At 38.2% G+C, this 21071-nt stretch overlaps 3 protein-coding genes and 1 long non-coding RNA gene across 4 annotated transcripts in view; 3 read left to right on the top strand and 1 right to left on the bottom strand.

Moving 5' to 3' along the window:
- LOC131796754 (tubulin alpha-1D chain-like) overlaps positions 1-1523 on the top strand; it is an 8825-nt gene extending 7302 nt beyond the window's left edge. The window contains exon 6 of the mRNA XM_059114352.2: positions 103-1523. Coding sequence (XP_058970335.1) covers positions 103-396 — 294 coding nt within the window. The 3' untranslated portion in view covers positions 397-1523. The remainder of the gene's footprint in view (positions 1-102) is intronic.
- A 2495-nt stretch (positions 1524-4018) lies between these two features.
- LOC131796805 (proprotein convertase subtilisin/kexin type 5-like) lies at positions 4019-12124 on the top strand. Its single transcript, XM_059114412.2, has 8 exons — positions 4019-4536; positions 6669-6860; positions 7413-7601; positions 8273-8455; positions 9228-9398; positions 9636-9767; positions 10187-10355; positions 10640-12124. The coding sequence occupies exons 1-8, from the start codon at positions 4389-4391 to the stop codon at positions 10647-10649; spliced, it is 1194 nt and encodes a 397-aa protein (XP_058970395.2). The 5' UTR covers positions 4019-4388; the 3' UTR covers positions 10650-12124.
- LOC131796807 (uncharacterized) lies at positions 9429-14924 on the bottom strand. The gene is made up of 5 exons (XR_009341166.2): positions 14786-14924; positions 12394-12444; positions 10873-10957; positions 10598-10680; positions 9429-9853 (listed from the first exon to the last, which is right to left on the bottom strand). It is a non-coding gene; the product is annotated as an uncharacterized lncRNA (long non-coding RNA).
- LOC131796806 (furin-like protease 2) lies at positions 14909-20168 on the top strand. The gene is made up of 8 exons (XM_059114413.2): positions 14909-15045; positions 16368-16547; positions 17004-17171; positions 17275-17415; positions 17690-17851; positions 18663-18809; positions 19060-19218; positions 19862-20168. Exons 1-8 carry the CDS (start codon positions 14913-14915, stop codon positions 19888-19890), a joined length of 1119 nt encoding a protein of 372 aa, XP_058970396.2. The 5' UTR covers positions 14909-14912; the 3' UTR covers positions 19891-20168.
- The last annotated feature ends 903 nt before the right edge of the window (positions 20169-21071 follow it).

The raw sequence follows: 21071 nt of genomic DNA, 5'->3' as shown, positions 1-21071 counted from the left end.
ATCCGCACGGTAAATGAAAGTTTGTAAATCATCTCTATGGCCTTACCCAGGGGAAATAACATGTTTTGGGTAATTCTTTATTTTCACTGTGGTTTTCCGTAGGTTGGAATCAATTACCAGCCCCCCACGGTCGTCCCAGGTGGTGATCTAGCTAAGGTACAACGTGCAGTTTGTATGTTGAGCAACACGACAGCCATTGCAGAGGCCTGGGCTCGCTTGGACCATAAGTTTGACCTGATGTATGCGAAGCGTGCGTTTGTCCATTGGTATGTGGGCGAAGGAATGGAGGAGGGAGAATTCTCGGAGGCTCGCGAAGATCTCGCTGCCTTGGAAAAGGATTACGAAGAAGTAGGAGTGGATTCTCTTCACGAAGAAGGGGAAGCCGATGAATATTAAAGCTAACATGTTTTAATCTCGGTTAGATTAAGTGTACTTAACAATTTTATCTTGATTGATCGATTAATTCGATGAATTTTTCACTGCTGTGGTGTTACTCTTCCACCGGGTGTTTCCTTCGAGCCTTGGTTTTCATTCATACACTCAGAGTACTTGCTAAGGCACTACTCTCGCATTATCCCTTCTCGATCTATCCTTAGTTAAGGAGCCCAGCGTCAGCGCGCTTTTTGAGAATTGAATTTGCTTATAATTAAGTCACACGGACGGTTTAGAAGTGGATAACTTTTTATAATGCTTTGGGAAAGAAATGAGTCCTAGCGCAGAGAAATCCAGCAAAAAAATGTAAGTATTGTTTAGTTTTTTTTAATTGAGGTGCATTCTGTGGGATGATGCATCTGCGCTAAAAATTAAAAGCGGAATCCAATGAGAAAAAGAGCAACAGTTTAAAATCTCAAGAGCAATTTAAATATCCGCAATATTCGCCACCGCGATCATTACTCGAAGTTAGCCGGACGTCTGATGTTTCCAGAATGAGTTCACTCATTGTATTGTCCGAGTTCTTGCTTGATTTCTTTGATGATTTCATTTGGTTTAAGTTAATCTTTTAGTTCCTTTTCCTGTTTTGTGGGACGGACAGTAGTACTTCAGTAGACGTTTGGAAAAGCTCACGAAAGCGTCACTACAATGTAAACGGATCAATGTCAGTATAAACAACTCTGACGAGATCAGCTTGGTTGCCACGTGTGTGGGAAATGTCGTTCACCAGAAGAAATATCTGAAAAGCTTTTCATCGCGTCAGTCGTCAGTGATTTTTCCGTAATAAAATTAAGTATGTGTGAAACAACGTTGCTTTTGAAAGATAACCATATCCAATTTTTTCATTAATCTCCGGTGGAGATCTAGAAATTTAATCCTCTAAGTAGATAAAACGTACAAAGCGACGTTATTAAATGCACAAGCAAATCGGTCAGTAATGATTATCGACGTTAGTATCTTAAGTGTATCCATTAGGTACAGGAAAACGTGCGTTCAAGGAGACATCTGTTAGTTAAAACTTTGCTTTTTATATAAACTCTGCTATTTTTAAAACATTCACCTTTGCTCTTACCAATGTTTATGTAATTCATCTGAAGTTAATAAAGTCATCAGTTGAATTCTCAAAGAAACCGCCACATCAAGTTCCCGCGAATTTTACGCAGTTTCATCTGTTCTTGATATTTGGAGGCTATCCTAAAGCTATAAATAGCAAAAATAAAACATCTTGCCAGTTGAACAGGGAGAAAAACCCGCCCTTTGAATCTAGGGAAATGGACCAACTTTAGTTCAGACTTGATATGGGGTGGTATCAATAGTAGATTACACATCCTCCTTTTGGCTTTTCTCTTCTCGTTTGTTTGTCTATTCGTTTGTAGGGAAGAACAGATGGTTTACCAAAGTTTGAAATTATTCTCAGCTTCTCTATTTATATTTTTTGCGACGTAAGATTATCTAACAAAAATAATTAAACAACAGACAGAGAAGGAAAAGACAGTACGGCTTGTGTCTTGCTCTGGGTCGTAGCTCAGTCATGATTTTGTCATGTCTGTCGACTTAATTAGCAAATTGATAAGTGACGACCAAGAGGACTTTAAGTGGCATAGGGAAAAATTTGGACTGGACCATTGGTCCTTGGACTATTGGACTATTTTTTTAACCATTTTCTTGACTATCAGAGATGGGGGGAGGGCAAACCATCAGTACACAGGGAGGGGTGGAATGTAGACTGTTATTACTCAGGTAGGGGTGGGAACTGGACTATTAGTACGTAGGGAGAACTGTGAGGTGGTTGTAATAGTCAATGCTACTAATTTATGTAGCTTTTACTGGGTCATACATACTATTTTGAGCGCCTTTTCGTAAATTCTTGCGCTGGGCTGTTGTGTTTCTTTGTTTTTTGTCATGTAAATGCAAACTGGCTCCTCAACAGTGGACTGTAACTGTTAGTGATTGATATCGCCAATTCCCTTTTTTGATTCACCTCTGTCCAGTCAAGCATGTGCCTTTTAAGTCGACTTATTCCAGTGCCTAATGATACTCACTGGTTATCACGAATCATCCATCAGTTGCTTCACGTTTCCCTTTGTGTATAGAGTATATCATGAAAAAATTGTAAAAAACGTGACAACCCGGTGCAAAACTTTTGACATGAACGACTCGTTCGAAAAAATGCTTTTATGATCCCGTAAAACTCCATCAATCAGTAGCATTTAGTAATAAACCCACCTTCCACCCCTCCTTACGCACTAATGATCTGCCTCCAACCCCACAGATGGTCAATAACATGTTCAAAGACATGGTCCAAAAAAGGTAAAAAAAAAAAAGAGTACAAAAATGTTCCAAAAAAAGTCCGAAGAAATAGTCCAAAAGTAGTCCATAGCCCAACAGTTCAATGGTCCGGTCCAAATTTTACCTTAATGACGTCTTATTAGACCATGTTGAAATGTAATAAAGTCGGAAACATGCGGTTTGATGTCCGGATGTTATGTTTTGGATAAAAAAAATCACATGCAGCTATTTGTATAATTAGGAGAGAGCATTATTATCTTTAAATAGGGCTACTCTAAGTACCCAACACAAAAAAAGGTTAAAATTAGAAAAAAAATGAGCTGAAAATCCTATTTTACTGATCCTAAGCTGGTTCTTATCCCAAGGCGAATGTGGTGCAATACACTGTAGTCACGATCGATCATAATTTAATTTGGCAGTCAGTTCAACTTGTTTGTTAGTCATGCGGCATTTTTTCTTAAATCATTTTTCCAAATGACATATAACTACTCCAGAATATGTAATGTACCTCTCAGTCTCCCTTTTCTTGGAGAACTTGACTGTAAATCAAAACTAGATTCTTATTACCATTTTTCTTGAAAATATACTGAGTCTCCAGAATTTACATTTTCTTCTTTGTTTACAGTAAAAGTCAAACCTTTCGCTCCTTTTCGAGTTTACCGTCACTGGCATTAATATCCCTGATAGACAATATTTGGCTGAACGTATCTTTTGCAGCTAAACGCACGGTAACATCTGCTTTGCCGCAGTGAGGTTTTAGTTTTAATTGGCTTAATAACTGTTGGCTTGACATAATTTTACGGTCTTTAGTCTTACGCCCTCTTACGCCCATTTGAAGAGACGGAATGTGCGTCAAACAGTAAATTAACTCCAGGCTGACATTGCGCTAATCGTATAACGTTCCTTCTTGATATGATTAATTGCGTTTTAATAGCAGCTCTCTCAGTGAGTTCCTTTGTTGAACTTAAGCGCGTGCGGGGTTGTTTACTGCCTCACTAAAAGTTTCCACGCTCCATCAATCACTAACAAGTCCAAGTGATTTTTTTGCATTTTATTTGTAGAATCAGATCGTATCAAACTCTTTACTTAGTACACTACTTCAGATTGTTTTCTTGTGTCCTATGCAGTACTTAAAAACAAACATTTTCTAATTGAAATCCTTTTTGCCTTCAAAGACATAAAACGTTCCGACTTTTTTTTTTCTTGAGTGGTTTTTGATTAGGGTTTTCGGTCTTGCTTATCCATCTCCTGTGTGTGAACTAGACTACTTCAGTTACGCGTTTGCCCAGGATGTGGCCAATGTTGCGTTGTAGCAAAGCATCTCTGCGATAAAGAGCTCGAGGAAGAAAATTGGCGCGACGATCTTAAAGTCTTTATTTTAAACATCAAACTTGTTCTATTCTGGGCTGCTTTCTTACGTTAATTTCTCTCTTCTGACGATAGACTTTTTTTTCACTATTGTTTTTTTCTTAATTCAATTTGTCAGTTATTCGAGCTCTTGAAAGCTTATCTAGAATTCGTGTCAATAAGTGCCTTCAGTGCGAAGGATACTGTTCACTTGGATTAAAGCCGAGCGACCGGCTAGGAGAAAGTCTGCGCCTTCTACTTGATCCCGAAGGCTGAAGGTGCTGAAATCGATATAGAGCAAAGGAGAGTTACCTTCAGCCATGCTACTATTCCAAATAACCATTTTGTTTTTTGTCGCTGGATTGACCTGTCTTCGCCATCCGGTCGTTTATGGAAAGGAAGATTTGGAGACTTCGTTGGAAAAAGCTGACCCACCAAAGCACAGAGAGAAACGATGGCTATGGGGCGGTAAGACTGGCTCTTGTGTATTGCTTACCTTCAGTCTTGAATTTCACATTCTATTTCACTAAAACAACTAACATGCTCAACCCACCGGAGTCTTATCTGAGGTTATACCTTATCCGTATGGAATAAAGCCAAAACATGTTCCTGTTGAACTTCACTTTGAGACTTTGAACTTCACATATTCGTGAATGCTATCTTCGTAGTGTTAGCCTAGAAATCATGTTTTCTCTGAGAAAGCTTTCAGACAAATTTACAGAATACTTTGAACCATTGTGAACTAGAATACTTGCAAGAATCTTGGCAACTTCATTTTTGATCCGGACTGATTTATGTAAACCTTTCTGGGGCTTCATAGTCAACCGCAAATATGGACTTTACTCAATGGATAAAATTGCTTTCACGCACCATTCTTCACCTAGTGATCCTCTATCTCAGGAAAAAGATTAGATTTAATGACTTGAGACAAAGAATATTTGTCAAGGGTTTTCTACATTTTGGCCAAGCTCCACCCTAGCTATATGATGTCTGGGAACATCTCAGTACTTCGCGATGTTTATCACAGTTATAGCAATGGTCACGAGATCTTAAGTAAGAACGTTTTACTTGACACTACTTCCATAACTTTGCTGAAGTGACCCTTCCGCATTTTTCTTCGGTATTTCTTCAAAGTACTGTAATTTGCTATTCCCAAGGATTTTTTAAATACTCTGCTCTTTAGATGTCGGTTTATCTGTTGCTTTTTTCCTTAGAGAATTTTCAAAAATAAAACCTACGTTTCTAGAATAGATCGTGAGACACCTCGATTAGCTTAATCGGATTTCCACTTTATTTACATAAAATAAATGCGGTTTTTTTTAAGATTAGCGTAGTGTAGTCAGGTCACTTTCGCTTAGTTTCCCAGACAGTCCTTTAGAACCGTTTGGAATTGAACCTCTGGAAAATCTTACTCACTTTAAACCGCTGCTTCTTGTTATTCGATAGCTCAAGACTAAACCGTTCACTGGAAGTTCTTTTCAAAATTGCAAGATTATCTCCTCTTACTTCAGTGAGTTTTGCCAGAACATGGCGCAATTCTAATACAATTTTAGCATGTTCGCAAAGTTAAAATATGCTTTAAGACTTTTCTTTGCAAAAAGTATTTGTGCGTGCTAAGAAGCCGATAAAGAGTAATACAGGCGGGCGGCATTTTTCAAGTAAGGAGCCCCTTCTACAGCCGTATGAATATTCGTGTAAACGGGCAATGAAAAGCTCATATATTTTAACACAAGTGCATTGCCTCTAATCCCTCTTAATTAAACTGTGCTCAGTCTGAACAGGCTTGTTCGTTTTTGGCAGCAAATGCATTGTTTTTGTTATTCTTTGCATAGCCATTCGAAGAAGTTAGATGCTTTTTTTTTTCTTTTTTCCGTAACGCAGACTATGAACAGATTGGAGTCTTGTCATATTGAGTTTTGCAGTTAGAATTGAAGCATTACTCTTATTTAAACAATGGATCTGTTCCACTAGATCCTTTGGCTGTTACTGAACAGTTTTGAAACTACGTGCTGAATTCGCCAAGAGTTTGTAAGTAGGTCTAATCATTGGAATTTTAGGCATGGAAAACATATCCAAGAAATAATATTTTCATAACTTTCAGATAGTGCAGGAATGTCAATTGCACTCACGGAGACAAGTTCAAAACGAGAAAGATTAATTGCCATTCTAAACGGTAGCAGTTTGTTTTAATTGCAAGATGTTGATCCATATCAAAAGATAGATAATCGATCAAATCTTTTTTTCCGGAAATGGACTGGGAAGAGGTTCTACTAAACAGTTCTCAATTATACCGGACACGTTTCATTTACGCGCAGCGAGCGAGAGCTCATTCCGATAACACCGGGGCACACCAGAGGAATACGAACGAATGTTTTGAATTCTTAAACACTTAAGACACACGACCGCCATGTTTTCGCTCTGTGTCTCCTGCGTGTACATTGCTGGGCGCATGCGTAATGATTGCCTAGATAACACTCCGGAAAAGAAGATCGTGATCATTTTACACGGCAGCGCGAAACCAAAGGCAAAGAAACCACCTGAGCAGAGACCCATTCTCAAGTGCATGTCTATTCACATTTAATTTTCTTGGCTCAAATTAGGGTGTGGTTTCATTCCTGGATGTGAAAAATGCAGCAATGGGCTTATTTGCAACAAATGCAGACCAATTTTTACCCCTGTGGAGTACGAAAGGAACAAAAAGAAGATCATAAGGTGCAGCCGCTCCTGTCCTCCAGGCTACAATGTCACATCTACAAGGGAATATCCCAAGATTTGTGTTAGAACACAATTTGGTAAGTTGGATCAGAGGCATACCAATATCATTTCTTGAGCCTCAAACAACTTCCTGCAAAGCGGTTTATCTGATATTCCTTGGGCACAGAGACGATGGTGCATCTATATCAAAAGAGGATATCATGTCTTGTCTCTATGTGTTTCTTTTCTTGCTGTACAGGTTGCAGTTATGGTGGTTCAGTTCTTGTTGCTGAAACGGTGAATCATCAAGTGGGCAGTTAAATTATTACATTATTATCGCTTGGTGAAATATACCAGATAAAAAGTCACGCGTAAACCAGTCACGTGAATAAGGGGTTGATATCACGTGTATAGGTCATTAAATACCTGGCAAGGAGGATTAAATTTAAACAGACACTATCCCAGCCCCCTTTCGATTGCTAATGATATGAATACAAACAACGCAAATAAAAGCGTCTATTGCCAATGGCAAGTTTTCAGCCTCGAAGGTGATCGCTCCTCAGTTAAAATTGATGATAACCAAAGCCCTTTATCTCCTTGAAAATTCATTGCCCTGCTATTTAAGAAAAGTCGTTGTTCTGATGTTCAAGGTTGTTCTGCACGACATTGTGAAGACTGTGAACCTCACAACCCAGTTAGCTGCGTGAACTGCACTCAGGGATACTATTCAGTGCAAAAAAGGGTTATGGGAAACGTGAAATGCGTGAAACAGTGTCCAGATGGTTTCACCCCGAACCTGAACACTGATGGGAAGATGATTTGCAAAGATACACAGTCAAGTAAGAGTGATAAAGTTATTAGTTAGTTGTAGGTTGGTATAGTTTGTCCATGGGGGTTGGCAAAGCGGGGTTGCACAAGTTATGCCCAAAAACTCTCGAAAAAAGTTCTGTTGTTTTAGTACAGCTCTCAATTTTCTGATTTCCAAATTGTCAATATCAATATAAAGAGAAAGAAGAGGAATATTTAGAAGAAGAGGAAGGCAGCACATGAGCCAACGTTACATGATGCTTTTCATACAGGAGATCGGTATGCGCCAGGAACCATATGATTTTTATCTCCTCTATTTTGCTGCTTACCTACTTAACGTTTTGATATTCCAAATTATAAGCAAAAGGATCGAAAACTTTCTTTTAATTTCCAAAGAACTCGCTTACAATCCTAAGAGGACACACAAAACCCGAAGACAGTGACTGCATCTCTAAATTTTACCATGAGGTATCATTATCGTGGTCAAGTGTCATAATTTTAGATATACAATTTAATGGCGAATATTTAATTTGTAAGGTTTCCAAACCACACTTCTCCCTTAATTACTGAATTTATCTTTTGGACTGGAGGGATGTAAAACGTTAGTGAACGTAAAATGAGTCTCTCAATAGATTGCGTCACCATATTGCGTTCTTCAAAAACCGTGCAGAAACACACGTTAATTCAATTTGCCTATTTTCAGAATGCCAATCGTTTGTGCCTAAATGTGCTACGTGCCTAGATAGCGTACGCTGTCGAAAGTGCAGGAGTGATCTGCATGTCTTCTTCAACAAAACTGGCATGGCTTGTATTCAGAACTGTCCGAGGGGCTTCGTATCCGCCGACTCCCACTATTTCGGAAAGTACTGTAAAAGGCCACTTGTCGGTAAGTGACAAAATCGGATCGTCTTTGATAAGATAAGCTCTCAATAAGATTTGAAACCTCGACTGATTCTGTCAATGTCAACAATGAAATGAAAAAAATGAACTTTATTTAACACCAAAACAATTAAACATTTTAATGAAATAATTGAGATACTCGGTGCACTTTGATTTATTTAAAGACAAATTGTTTGTTCTACAGTTGCACTTAATATGCGTTAACCGACCCAACGACCCACAGCGGTGGTTTGGAGAACACTCGAGAAACTCATCTTCTCCCAGCATTACGCTGCCTGAATTCTTACGAGAATTTACGTATAGAAAGTACAATCGATTGAGTTAACTCTGTTCATCAGCAATACTGAGGAATAAACTTACATATGATAACTTGGTGTTTTTCATTGTATATGTTTGTACTGTAACTGTGGTGCTGTGTCGGTGGTAGAGTATAACAGGGTAATTTTGTATTATCAACTGAGTTGATGATGTAAATTGGCCTCAGTAAAGAGTTTTAAAGCTGACGTTTCGAACGTTAACCCGTCGTATACCGCTCTGACGAAGGGCTAACCCTCGAAACATCAGCTTGACGGTGGTTCATTTACGTTATCAACTAAGTTGATAATGCTAAATCAGCCTGTTCAGCGTTTGGTATGAGATCACATCAGCTTAATGAATTTTAAATTCATTAAACCAAATCAAATGGGCTTTAAATATGAACCCAGGTCACCTTACGTATGGTAAGCATTTCTTCTCTTTTTTTTCCTTGGCGTGGATAGAGTGCCGATCAATTTCAAACTGTGAGAGATGCCCTGACAAGATCAATTGCCGCAGATGTAAGCCAAAGTTTTACAAGCTCAGAACAAATCCGTTGTCCCATGCAAAATGTGTTTCGTCGTGCCCAGCAGGGTTTAAAAGGAAAGGAAGGAGATGCCAACGTATAAGGGAAGGTAACTGAGATCAAAGTGATGAGTATTTCAATGTAGCTGTGTTTTATTGGTAACTAGGTTTGCATGCAGCTGTCTTGCTCGCCATGTTTCCAAAGCAACCACTTGTAATTATAACCCATTTGGATGGGAGCCAGATACTTAGATCCTTTTATTTTACCGTGATTCCAGCTATACCCGACTCCAATTGCCCATTTCATTTACAAAGACTTCAACTCCCTCACTTCTATCATCTTTTAGACGGATGTTCTGGCGAGTATTGTTTGACATGCAAGGATGGTTGGTATCGCGTTAATTACAATAAAAGACATTGTCAGCGCAAGTGTCCCAAAGGCTTTTACATTCTTGGAGAAAAACAGAAATTCTGTCTCCGTAAGTACAATAACAAGATAGTAAGCCAGTTCCTAAGCAATTGCATAAAAATTGGTTCAAGAAGAGATGACCATGCGTCGAAGTTTCTGAAAATTAAGGAAAACAAAACCCTTGAGTTTGTCCTTCACTTTAAAGCTGGTTGTTATAAAGGAGAAATTTTTGATGTGAAAGGACTCGGAAGATTGGCCAACTGGATCTCTTAACCTCACTACCTCGAGGCCGGATTATTTTAAAGAGGGTAGATTGTAGCTTAAAAACGTATTTCATAAAAATCATACATTAAAGAAGAAGTAAATTATTGAAATAAAAGGGAGGTACTGAAACCAAAATAGGCTTCGAGACAAAAATTTGGTTGTTTTAAGCTAGACTATCGACTATCAACATCTTATTCTCTCCTTTTGCTACGTTATTTGCCATAGGATGCCTGGCCCGATGTGAAGAATGTATGAACGGTTTTGACTGCGGCAAGTGTGATCCAGGAACTTTTAAACTTGTCCAGGGTCTGCACACGTCTTGCGTGACAAGCTGCCCCTTTGGCTATGCGAGTCATGGTAACGTCAAAACCGGAAGAGTATGTACTTTTAAAAGGTTTGTTTGCCAGCGAAGCCTTTGGCAAAGGGCACCCTCTTAAGATCCTTATCGCTCACTGTGTGGGCATATTACCGAGTGAGGCGCAAAAAGGTGCTATCCCAACTGTATAATTATTATTCAAAGTTAAGTTTTGAAGGTTAGCTATTTCTTATACTCTATTACGGTTGCATGGTCCTCAAACGTAGTCCGCGATCTTTTTTTAACTAGACTTGATTTAATTTTTCGAAATGATTCCATACCTCTCTCCAATCTGAGTTGTATTTTCCCTTATTCCAATACAGGATCACGTGATCAAGCTGACGCTATTGTGATGACATCAGTCCTATAAATAAACATGAAAAAAGGAACATGCGTGTCCAGTTAAATCGCTGCTAAAATAGGAGTTTGATTTGCTGGTTATTTACAACTAGTTTAGAGGAGATGTACCTGAGTACATGCATGTGCACAGTCTGTTTTAAAATTTGTTTAGAGCTCTTTCCAGTGATATTCGAGAGATAAACAATAGTAAAGTTACCTCGGGATATTTGAGTTGTATGACTCTCCGCACTCGCTTCTAATTCGCTGAATGTCCGGTCAGCCTAGAATTCCCATTTAGTCAGCTAAACCATGTTAAGAGAGAAAAGAATTACCAAATGAAAATTTAGCAAGTTTATAGTTAGTGATAAAGCATTTAAGCTGTGGGACCAAGCTGACCTCCTACTCCACGACCCTCTCCCCTTCCACTTACCGGCCATCATAGGAGACGCTAAACTATTCTTCCTTATAACCCAGACTTGCTATTTCGAGAAATTCTAATTGACTCGTCCTTGTAAGGTAAGGAAACAGGTCTTTTATAAAATAATTGAACGCGTTGAACAGACATGCAAACATTAATTTGAGTATCTTCGTAAACTTGAAGTATCAAACCGATATCATAAACAATACCAACGAGGACCAAAACAACAATGAAATAGAAAAGTCTAATGAAGCTTGGTTCTTTAAAAACTGTATAATATGATATGCCTCAGTCTTCCTTAAACGTTTAATTCCTTGAATGTCACTGGTGGTAAGGTTAGCTGTTTCTTCTGAAAAAGTATCTTATGGGGTCAAAAGTTTTGCCTTTTTTTCTAATAACTTATGTACATGCAATCATCACTGCATCACAATACAGAAAACTTCGACGATTGAGGGGAGAGTCCTTCTCAAACAAGTGCAATGTGTTGAGCAAGAATAGCTCCTCTCAGGATTTTGTATGATTAGGATGCAGTAACGTAACTATTAGTGGATCAGTTGTATACCGACAACATAGTGACAGGTGGTAATAAAAGCGAGGAGCTACTCAGGAGTTTAAACCTTCTTTAATGCCTAAACACTCGGTGATTAGGGGCGGATATTGGAATTTTTGATAGGGAATCCAAAATGACCTCTCGACCCACCATAACCCATATCTCTTCTCCTCGGTAGGAAAAGAAATAAAATCCGTCCCACTTATAATAATAAGCGATCGTGTCGTGAAAAGAATTTTGGTGTCAGACAAGTAATAAAATAAACACACAGGTCTCATAGGGGGAGGGAGGTGAGGGAGAGGTTCTATCCCTGTGGATCTGCCTCTGGTGATGAATATGGGTTGATTATCTTTATCATCATAACCTGTATTGATTGTCTTTTATTACGCGCTGATCTCCATAGTTAGTTTATCAATGAGTCACTTTGAAAAGTGGAAAATACAACGTTTTCTGAGAGGTTGTTTTTTGTTTTGTTGTTGTTTTTTTGAGAAGGTCGTGTATCAATTAACCGTACGTTTGTAAAGTTTGGCTGGCCACGATGCACGAAATGGTTCGTTTAAAAATGAACCAAAAGACTGCAATTTCATGCAGAAATGATTTAATTTGTTCTAAAATAACCGTAAATAGACTTGCACCTCTATGATAGCGGGTGGATTCTACTCCTTTACCCGTTTCTCGAACTGTGAAACTTAACGGTAACAGTTCCACATAAAAATTGAATTGTTTATCTGTGATTTTAAGCGGACCCTGTGAGGGGTTAATGCTCTTACCTTGATAATTCTCCTGCCGAATGCTAACCATGGTAAAAGAATGAAATTAAACTAGAAGCAGAAAATCAAATACATGAATAATAACCAGAGGCAACAAATAAACGCAAATAGTAAAAGATAATCGGTAAGTTATATCAATGTTCCACTACTAAGTGATGAGAAAAAGTTAGCAAACAATTAAAGGAACCAAAGAAACACCAGACTGTGTGACGTAACTTACTGCATGTGCAGGTGACGAAAAATTTTTTAATATTCAGGAGAGATCAGTGCATCCTTTGAAGACAAGCTGAAACTAATAAAGCCAAGCCTGTGTACAGCCGCCTTCATCCCTCAGAAAAAATTTGCAATGAAGGGGGCCAGGGAGCTGTACACAAACTGTAAAAGCCAGATTCGTGTTTTGAAAAATTTTAAGGGCTTTTTTGGGTTGACGTTCTAGGGCTCTCGATGATCCAAGGTTTTGAAGGTACTGGGATGATGATGCGACTCACAAGACCAGTCAATTGGTTCAAGTCATCCTTACATTTCCAAAGCCTCTTTCTTAAAAAGAGGGCGAGTACAAAGCCTTCAGCGTGGAAATAATTTATCACTCTCCATCAAATAAAAAGTATTTTTGCAGGATTGGTTTTTCATGTGCTCTCATCTCAAAAGCGAGTGTTTTTATAAAGCGAAAAAGGCCAATTAAATTGAGATTTAGCAGAAATATATGATGAGTGCGTTCACTCAAAAGCTACTCCTAATGGCATATTTCCTACTGAGTGCAACAAATGAAGGGATCAAGTTGAATAAAATCATGTCATAACGCAGTTATGGTGCAAATGTCCCTTAAAAACACTTCGAATTTTAAAATCACTTTATCGTGCGTTTCACATGTCTTGCTGCAGACAAATCTTTCTAGCAGACAAATCTTTCTAGTTATAATTGTTGTTTTTTTTTTTTTGTTTTGTCGGGTGTTTTTTTTTTCCTTTTTTTTAATAATCGGCTGGAGAGATCAGTGCATCGGCTGGAACAATGTTACAACGCCAGAAGAGCACTCAGTTGGATAATTATTGATATCAGACGGGGAAAATACGATTTTCCAATATGCAAATTTCAAGGGATTGCTCAGAAAAAAAAAATTCATAAAAGCATTATATTAAATAGTGTTAAAAACTGCGTTTGCTTTTGCGTCAGTCTTGTCTGACTTACGTGTGTAACCTCAAAAACCTCATCTTAAATGCAAAACCACCATATTCAAGTTCCGATTTGTATTAAACCAGTCAATTGTTTCTTCGTTATGATTTATAAAAAAGCCGCTTATATTGCCAGCCGATAAAATTTTAAACAGTGGGTTCTGAAAGCTTTATAGAAATGAAAATATACTTCCCACTGTCTGAAGGAACAAAACAATACCATCAACAACAGCAAAACAAAACAAACCCGAACAATCTATAATGGAAGGTTTACACACTAAGAACAAACAACTGAGAAAAAATAGAACTGACCAAGAAAAGAAAAATTTGAGTGAATTATGTAGTAACAGTATAGAACAAAAAGCAATTTCTCAGATTTAAAAGATAAATGTAATTGTAAACATATGATTTTTGGGAGTATATTTTTCAGTAAACCGATCTATAAGGCAATTTTTTTGCCGTACAATCATCGAAGACAAAGACGAGTCAATGTGATCGAGGAAGGAGCTGAACAAAGGGTTAGTCTTTTATATCCAGCCAGATCTCGTTTACTTGACAGTTTATAATTGGCTCTTTCGAGAATCGTGTCACAGACTAAAAGGTTTTGGATGCTGACTACAATCGGCCGGGAGGAACTGTCAAATTAAACAAAGGCTAGTACTTTCTAGCGCTGAATCAATACTCTTTATTTAAGTTAAGCTTTATGCGAAACGTAAGTAGCTAAGTCAAGCTGTTTGAACCGTGTTTGTGTAGCATGCCTGACTCAATAAATCTCGATTTTCAGCGCAGTTAAGAAAGTCTTATTAACCTTAGTTACCAGTAATCACCGATGGTTTTATTTATCTACACCATCGTAAAATCAGAATTGTGATATCTGTCAATAATTTTCTTGGGTTATCAACCATAATTTTGTTTGACGTCAAGAATGAATTATCTAGAAAAAAATATGACACCACCAGATTTCTAATGCTCAGGATTTCATCAAAACACATGAAATTAAAAATGGTCTCAAGAAAGTGTTAATTATGATTGCATATTGCTTTGTACCACAAAAAAGTTTTCTCGATGAGTATACTTCAAAAGTAAAATTTTATAAACACAATTTTGAAAAAGGAAGAAGGATGCGCTTCTCGGCGCCAGTTTTAATTAACCGCATTGACACTAATGTTATTATGCTTGACAAGAGGATGTGATAAGCACGTAATAGATAGCTGCTAACCCACCTTACTTAAGAGATGTGCCCGCTGTCCGTTTGACAATATCATCTTCAGTGCAGAGGCAGGGAGGTTACGCAGTTCAAAAAATCATATCTTTTAAAGACAAAGAGGGCAAAGAACCAACACCGCCAACATGGAAGGAAGGGCTCTTCTTATATGTCTCCTCTGGGCCAGTTTCTTTGCAAAAAGACCAGTAGCAGCTATGGAAAACATGAAAAGTGAGTCCAGAGAAACACACCTGCCTTCTTTGCTCTTGAACAATCAAGGTAAGAGATATAAACCTCTCAAGTATTAAGTGTCGTCAATAAAAATCATCTAGAAGGTTCCTTCCATATCTTTGAGGCTAATTCGTTGACAAGATGATTTCCTTCTGTAGGATTCAATTTTCTCTTAAAGTCACTTAAAAAGTAATATTTGACTTGCTTCTTGCAGTTCTCGCTGTAAATATGTTAGATTTATGTTTTCTTCAGGTTCGGTTTTTTTTTCCTTTTTTTCCCCTTGATGTTGGCAAGTGGTTCATGGAGGTATTTGTCACCGACGGACGGCTGACAAGCCCTTTCCCGTTTCTTTGGAAGATATTGAAAAACCACAGGAGGTCATTCTTCTTTTGGGTCAAGGCTAGAGAACCATGTGTGCATCAAATAGTTTTCACCTGAAATTAAACCGAATTCTCCCGGAAACCGTTGGAGAAAGATCTCCTACCGTTAAAAAGTAATAATTTTAACCCTCTGCAGTATGTAATTTTCCCTATCAAACCGTCTCAAGGCTTTTTGAACACTTAGTTGGTAGAGAACCACAACACACAGAGGAAATTCACTTCTCATCACCACAGTTTTGATTCTACTCATTATCCTTGTCTGTGTCATTTCACTTGACCTCAGCGGCAATCACGGGTCTTTCGGTTATTGATATATCTCCAGTAAACACACCCATCGCTCTAGAAAAATCTGTAAAATTGAGATCATTTTTAAAACAATTATTTGCCAAATAATCTTGGTGAAGAGGTAAATGACCTACACGAGACGGTTCCAATGTCTCATACGAGTCAGTTGTTTAAACCATTTATTGGCTTACTTAAAATAGCGGTTTAAAGGAGTCTATATGATCAAAATGAACTGTTAGTACCAAACTGTTTCGAAAAGTAATGACATTTCAAATAAATTGGTGACTCGAGCATAAAACCTATATCATGTTTTTAGGATTTTGAAATCATTGATAGACGAATGAACATAGGCATATTTATCCCTTTCTGCCTTCTTAAGTAGTCTTTCACTTACTCCTCTTGAATCTTTGCTTCCATCTGCCATAGTGAAAAAAAATAAAAATGAATTAAATGAGATAAGTAAAACATACACCCAAAGTAAGCATTAAAAGATCGTACCAAGGGAAGCCATGTAACTTTGGGAGTGGCTGTTTGCTTCTACGCAGCAAATAGCGAAGAAGTTTGAAGTTTATCATCACAAAAAGGTTCAATGTCTAAATTTGCAGAGACGAAATCTAGTCCTGTTTCCTTTTTTTACTTAGAACTTAAATTTTAGATTGGAATCGCCAGGCGTAATTACACAATGTTATTCTTATCGTATTTCAGTTTGCAGTGTAAACGTTCCAAATTGTGCCTCGTGTCTCGACCATAGAACATGCCATAGATGCCAGGATGGCTTTACTTTGCTTGAAAGTTATTGGGGTGCAAGCTGTGTAGAAAGCTGTCCAGACGACTTCACTGCGATACAGACTGAGGACAACGGTGTCATCTGTAGAACTACTGAAGGTAGAAACGTCATGATTTCATCAAATGACACTCTCAGGAAAACCCTTCTCTGAAAAAAATGTCAAGATAATCCTCTTTTATAACATTGCAAGTATCAAGCTGTAAGACACAAATCTCAAGGGTGGTTATTGAAACACACATCATCTTTTGGTTTGCGAACTCCGTATAGACCGTCTTCAATTTAGCCAAATGTTTTGTCTGAAATCTATATTTATGGCCATTGTCAAGACGGCCAATAGAGAGCATTTGAAAAAGAAACTTATTAAGCGAGAATTCTCGTGGTTCCTTTGTCTAAAACCGCGGCCCAAGTTAATCTTCATCCCAATAACCGACCCTAAAACTATAATAATTGGATTCATGAATTTTAGATCATAGAATATTAAAGGACGATGCATCTTCTTCCAAATCGTTTACTTGTACGAATGACCCAATTTTCTGTCTCTTGGTTATAAATAGGATGCAGTAGGATACCGCATTGTTCCCAGTGTGAGGAGCAGTTCGATGATATCTGCGACAGATGTGAAGACGGGTATCTACTTATGCAGCAAGGGACTGGTGCCAAGGTTCAATGCGTGGCTTCTTGTCCCGCGGGTTTCGTGAAACACGGGACCAAATGCAGGCCAGGTAAGCAATACAGTTGTTCGTCTTGAAATTCGTTAAAGGTATATCTTCTACACTAGTATTAAGCAATAGTTCTATCAGCGATATTTTTAATCTTAACTTACAGAAATGTGCGAAGACTTCTTTTGTTCTCGTTGTAAAGATGGTTGGGTTCTACAGTACAAACAAGGAACAAAGTGTCTGTCCAACTGTCCATCAGGGTTCTTCAGAAAAGAAGACATGTACAGCGGTCAGCCTTACTGTGAAAGTAAGAAACATTATGCGTTGATTTAACCCTGATTTCTTAGTTACGTCTTGTTCTTAGGAAAGGCGGTTAGCTATAAATTAATTTGGGGTTTCTTCTGCAAAGGATTATTCCCCCCACCCCCCATACCCCCTACCCCCCACACGAGGAGGATGTTATGGGCTATATGCATGGAGAGGAAAATTGCTTTTGCAAGTCGCACGCCGTAATTTAATAGGTTAACGGATAGAAAAGTATATTATGAAAAATAATCTCTCTCTCTCTCTGTCCGGTCTAGTGTGCAGGGCGAATTGCAAAAGTTGTCAAGATTCTTACAATTGTGATGTTTGTGAAAGTGACTTTTACCTTATCAAGGATGTGTTTTCCAAGTGCTTACTTAGTTGTCCAGCTGGATTTCTTGCTGCTTATAGTTTGGAGTCTGGTAATGTGTGCAACAAAGGTAAGCGAGGAATAGGTTATTACCGAGATGGACCGCTTTATCTTAAGGCTTAATCCTTACTTCTCAATTTTACCTATAAATTCTTTAAATGATCTCTCACAGGAGATGAGTTCCTGTCGCTCGTGAATAATGTCATCTGTCCACATAACGATGTATAACAGGAGGAAATGCCTCCGTGTAAAAATTCGCTAAACGATATCGGCTTTTTCCTGATCCTCCACAGATTCCTCAAAACCAGAGTGATATTAAATCATCTTAAGAGATATTTATGTTTTGAATTAGGATTCTACGTGCACCGTGTCCACACTCCTCAAACCTGTCATCTCCTGCCGATACGTAAAAGGGTAAAAAAACGGTGAACAGCACTACTAAAACTATAACGAAATATAATATGAAATGAAATAATATATATATAATATAATACGATAAATATGCATTTCTATAAGCTTGAAGTTGATTTTGCATATATAGACTTGGCCATACACATAAAAAAATTAAAAACAGCGCCATTGCAGGTCACTTTCTTCTGTCTTATCAGAGGGTTACTAATTGTTACCAACTCGGGACTAGAACTGAGTTTTCCCTTTGAAGTAGGAGATAGAGCAGCAAAATAAGATAGCTTGGCTGGTCTCTCTGAAATTAGTTTGTTGACATCAAAGACGCATTTAATAAGACTTCCCCCCTCCACAGCCAAAAATGAATAACGAAATAAATGATGTAATAGGTGTTTTACAAAGGTACCAGCACCTTAATGAAAAATATTCGACCTCTTCGCGCCTTTTGAAATTTATGTTTCTACTCGGATACTTAGACACACGTGGTTGCTTGGACGAAACTTGTTCGCACTGCCAGGATGGTTGGTATCGAGTTCGTATCAGGAGAGACTTTCATTGTCGACAAAAATGTCCTACAGGATATTTTGAGATTATGAGAGAGGGGAAACCAAAGCTTTGTGGACGTAAGCATTAACAACAATAATAACAACAACAAAGTTTGGCAGGAAAATATAAGCAAGATAATGACAAATGGGAAACAAAAAGGAATGGGATGTGTAGCTGCTTTGAAGGCTATTTCTTGTTACCTGTTAGACAGGTTTTTTCACACCGTACGTTAAATATTCTAACCGTACAAACATATCTTTCTCTTTCCTTAACTACATAACGTCAAAGCTTGATACTAATTTTTTGGATTTTTGTTTATGTTTTAAGGGTGCCCGTATAACTGTCAGAAATGCCTTAGTCGCCGAGAATGTAAGCAGTGTAAGGAGGGCCTTTTCAGTGTTGTGCGAGGTGGCAGACTGTATTGCGTTTGGCAATGTCCTCGAGGATACATTCCTCTGGAAGATGATGGGAAATCATGTGTGAGGGGTAAACCTAAATCCTTTTTCATTTTTTTCAATAAAGTTGTACCAAAAACTTCCTACCTTTTTTTTTTTCTTAAGCAGAAGCGCAGTATCTTCCGTATGTTTCTGGATACATATTATCGCTCTACAGTTTCCGATCAAATTTAAAGGGGGGTTTCCCTTGAGGAACGTGTATTGGTTTGGAAGAACAAAATTTGCTTCAGTGCATCTATTCTAGAGATCACGTGGTGGAATAGATGACACCGTTTTAAAGGCCACTTTAGTTTGCCCAATGAACAGTCAATATGTGGTTTGCTTACTCAAACGTCGTTTAACTGACACCCTGACACGAAAACCAAATTTTACCGCCCCTTTGTGAACATTTAAAGGTGTCTGTTATATATTCCAATAGTATTTTTTACATTAGCGTGTTACTGGCATTTTTATTCTTGACAGGTTCTTTGATTTATCGCTTGAACAATTAATATGTAAGGTTTCAAAAGAAGGGGGGCGGGGGTAACATTTACCCCGGAAGCCCTTGGGAACCCACTTCCCCCCCACTACCCTCATCTGCGCTATTTTTGTAGTCATGTTGGTTTGACTTCGCTGTACTTCAAACCTTATACTTTTAGCACTTAATTTTACTAATAAGATTTGTTTAATTTCAGCAAATGACGATCTTTCTGGACGCTTATAAGCTGAAGGATTAAACAGTTTCAGTTATCACATGCATAGGAATTGTGGAACAACCTCCGTCTCTTTATTTGAAGATTTCATAAATGTAAAAAACGTTCTGCGATAGTTGGCTGTTTGGTTTTCTTACTGTTTTTAAGTAACTCTTAAACAAACTTTTCACCCAGTTTGCCTCACGTTGAAAAGACACTATTACATCAAATGTTAATCGTCATGTGTTAACTGCTGTACTGCTTATCTTTGTCACACGATGAATCAAATAATTAAGAGTAACTACTTGAACGAGATGTGGCTCTTTTCTTAGTTCGCATCGGCTCATTTTGATCCTCACCATTATGTCGAGTTGTGTGCATTGTATAATAAGGATCGGAATGGACCATCATAACACAACTGAACACACCCCAACTCAGTGCAATGCACATGGTGACAATTCATTTAAAACTTCACTACCTGTCAGTCGAAATTTCCCCATTAAGCGACTAATTTTGATTCCCCATTGATAGAAAAAAAATGTGCTTATATCATTGTGGACAAGGTTAAAGATCTAAATCACGGGAGGGAATGCTGTAGTTCTCTTATGGTCCAACTTCTTTTGACCAACACCACAGATCTGCCTTGCTCTGGTTACATATGATAACGATCATCACGTTTTTCTGACATCATAGTTTTTGGAAAGACATACCGCCGCTCAGGAAAAAAGGCGAAAAAAGGAAAGAGCTTCTGTTCAAACCCACCACCAGTTTGTACAATTTATTTAACGGTTCATCCAACGTTCAGATATGGTTTTATCACAGTAGTCTGCACATAAGACTCGATGCAAGAATGAAATCCGTAAGTTTCAGAACTTCTTGACTCCCCGCCCTTATTACACAAGATTTGTGTGTTTTCTCAGTGCAGAAGCGGACAGTTTCCGGTTGCGTTACCAACCCTAAAGTGTGCACCAACGATATAAATATCAAGCTTGAAAACAAGAAATTCAGCACTGCTCCATTTCCTCCCTCTCGAACAACAATATATGACTTTGAAAAAGAACAGCGCTCTCTAATTCTTTCAGAAGGCGGCTGACCACAACGTCTCTCGCGTTTCTAACTTGCTGGTCATGTAAAGAAGAGGTACTTTTTTTCAAACTTACTTAATGCACGCGCCAAGGAAATTGAAACACGCACGTAAATTTTCTCAAATAGG

This window comes from Pocillopora verrucosa, chromosome 1 (genome assembly GCF_036669915.1).
Source record: "Pocillopora verrucosa isolate sample1 chromosome 1, ASM3666991v2, whole genome shotgun sequence".
In the NCBI taxonomy this organism is placed as follows: Eukaryota; Metazoa; Cnidaria; class Anthozoa; order Scleractinia; family Pocilloporidae; genus Pocillopora; species Pocillopora verrucosa.
Note: the sequence above shows the minus strand (reverse complement) of the source record. Positions and strands in the feature narration are given on the sequence as shown.